Source organism: Chrysochloris asiatica, unplaced genomic scaffold, assembly GCF_000296735.1.
Source record: "Chrysochloris asiatica unplaced genomic scaffold, ChrAsi1.0 scaffold00268, whole genome shotgun sequence".
NCBI classification, from domain to species: Eukaryota; Metazoa; Chordata; class Mammalia; order Afrosoricida; family Chrysochloridae; genus Chrysochloris; species Chrysochloris asiatica.
The window spans coordinates 2715300-2717455 of NW_006408786.1; the positions used below are offsets into that span (position 1 = coordinate 2715300).

General features: G+C 48.4%; 1 protein-coding gene across 1 annotated transcript in view; it reads right to left on the reverse strand.

Moving 5' to 3' along the window:
* The window catches only part of EMR2 (egf-like module containing, mucin-like, hormone receptor-like 2), a 55832-nt gene that overhangs the window by 41557 nt on the left and 12119 nt on the right, over positions 1–2156 (reverse strand). Inside the window, exons 4-8 of the mRNA XM_006874326.1 lie at positions 2038–2151; positions 1557–1586; positions 777–820; positions 436–513; positions 22–77 (exon numbers count right to left, since the gene is read on the reverse strand). Of these exons, the coding sequence (XP_006874388.1) occupies positions 22–77; positions 436–513; positions 777–820; positions 1557–1586; positions 2038–2151 (322 nt within the window). The remainder of the gene's footprint in view (positions 1–21; positions 78–435; positions 514–776; positions 821–1556; positions 1587–2037; positions 2152–2156) is intronic.

Genomic DNA, 2156 nt, shown 5'->3' on the forward strand with positions numbered 1-2156 from the left:
CAGTGCTGCTCTGAGTGGGACAGGTTTTCTAGGTCCCCTGGGGTCTCCAGCAGTTCATCTGTGTTCCATATGAGCTCCTGGAAGAGGAGACACAGCGCTCACTGGTCATAGGTCAGATGGGCTGCCCAAAGACACTGTTCTGCACCAGAAAACAGACCACGGAGACTGTCTATTTGGGGAACAAAGGTGGATGGGCATCATTACCCCTGGGAATAGCAAGAATATTATAACTAAGAGCTAGTAGCAATAAGAGGGAAGTGTATTTTGTGTCTAAGAGTGTATATGAATACTCACCCTGGATATTCTCCCAGCCACTCTGTGAGAGGCAGGGCCAGACCAGGGCCATCTGTACTGGGGTCTGTGTCATCCTCACTAAGCCTTCCCTAGACCTTTGTGGGAAAAGTCTACATTGCCTTTCCTGGGTTCTTTCTTTACCTTGATGGAGTCATTAGCTGACTCTGGCTTGAAATCTCTGCCCAGTTTCTGAAGTTTGTCAAAGAATCGGGAGAGGCTCTGGGTAGAGAAAGATGAGGAGGTCAGAAAGTCAAGTGGGGTGGGGGTACGGAGATCAAGGGCAAAGGGACTGTGTGGAGGGATTTCCTGTTTCCTAGGATCGGCCAGGTGGCAGCATTGATGGACTCGGGGGTGGCAGCGGTGGTGAGGTAGGCCCAGGATCGAGCATTGTTTCGTTCTGCTGTGCATGGAGTCGCTATGAGTCGGTTCCGACTCGATGGCACCTGACAACAACAACAACAGTACCCACTTGGGCCACTTACCTGGCTGCTGATTCCAGAAGGCTGGGTCCAGGAGGAAAAGATCTCTATGGGGACAGAATGCAGTTCATTGGGTTGGAGGGTGTGTTTGTGTGTGTGTGCTGGGATGGGGGTGGGGTTCTAGCCTCAAGTCTGACACTTTTACACTTGGTAGTCACTTAGTTGTTTTGGAACCCAGGTTTGGGTGTTGTTATGTATTGAGCTATGTTCCCCTAAAATTTGTGTTGTAAATCCTAACTTCTATGCCTGTGATTATAATCTCTTTTGGAAATGGGTTGTCGTTGTTATGTAAATTAGGCAGAATCAATGTCTTTTGAGGTATAAAAATGATTAAACAAGTGAGTAGAGGAGAGATGGAGGAAGATGGATGCTAAGACATGGAAACCTCCAAAGAATCAGGAAGCAGAAGCTGAAGAGACAAAGACCTTGCTCTAGAGCTGACAGACAGAGAGCTTTTCCCTAAGGGTCAGCACTCTGAATTCAGACTTTGGCTTTCTAAATTGTGAGAGGATAAATTTCTAGTTGTGGTATTCCTGTTTTAGAAGCACTAGCTACTAAGGCTGGAGTCCTGGTATGGTGCTGTAGAATAAGAACTGGATTGCTAATTACAAAATTGGTGGTTCAAAGCCACCAGCTGCTCCTTGGAAAATTTTATACAAGGTAACTGTTAGTCATAACTGACTCAACATCATGTTGCAACAGCTACTAAGATAGGCATCAAGCCTCAGCCCCAGCAGTAAATGTGTTTCCTCAGTGTAGACTCAGTGGGAGGGGTTGTGGTACCATGTTGCCCTGAGCTGTACTTGCTCATGTCTGGGAACACAGAAAGGGTCAGGTCTTGTCTCAGCCTCGATCAGTACCCCGTCTCCTCTGTGCACTTCACCCCTTCTTCCTGGCCTTAGTTTTTCTCTAACCCCTTCCCTCCCCATGTAAGATGGTGCTACATCTCTGAGTGGACGTGGTAGGGACCATGGGAGTGTGGAGAAGGCAGATACTCAGCATGGGAATCCCTACAATGTACACGTGTGAAGGTATTGAAACACCTTCATCTCACTCAAAATTAGCTGCTGCCTGGGGCCCCCTCAACAGCCAGCTCCTACCCTGACGTTTCCTATATCTTTTCATTTCTAATCTCAGAGGGGTCAAAGTCTGGCCGAGCAGGGGACCCCCAGCCCTCATTCTGCTTGTTGCTCTGGGTGCCCTAGAATCTGTGATCAGATGCTTTGATGGAGAGTCTCCAGGATGTGGGATCTGAGCTCTGTACCTTCTTCACAAACAGTGTTGTTTGGGCCATGGGGTGACCCAGGTTTCGGCTTCCAGCCATGTCTGCAGACGCATTTATAGCCACCCACAATGTTGAGGCAGTGAGTGGTGGTGTGGCAT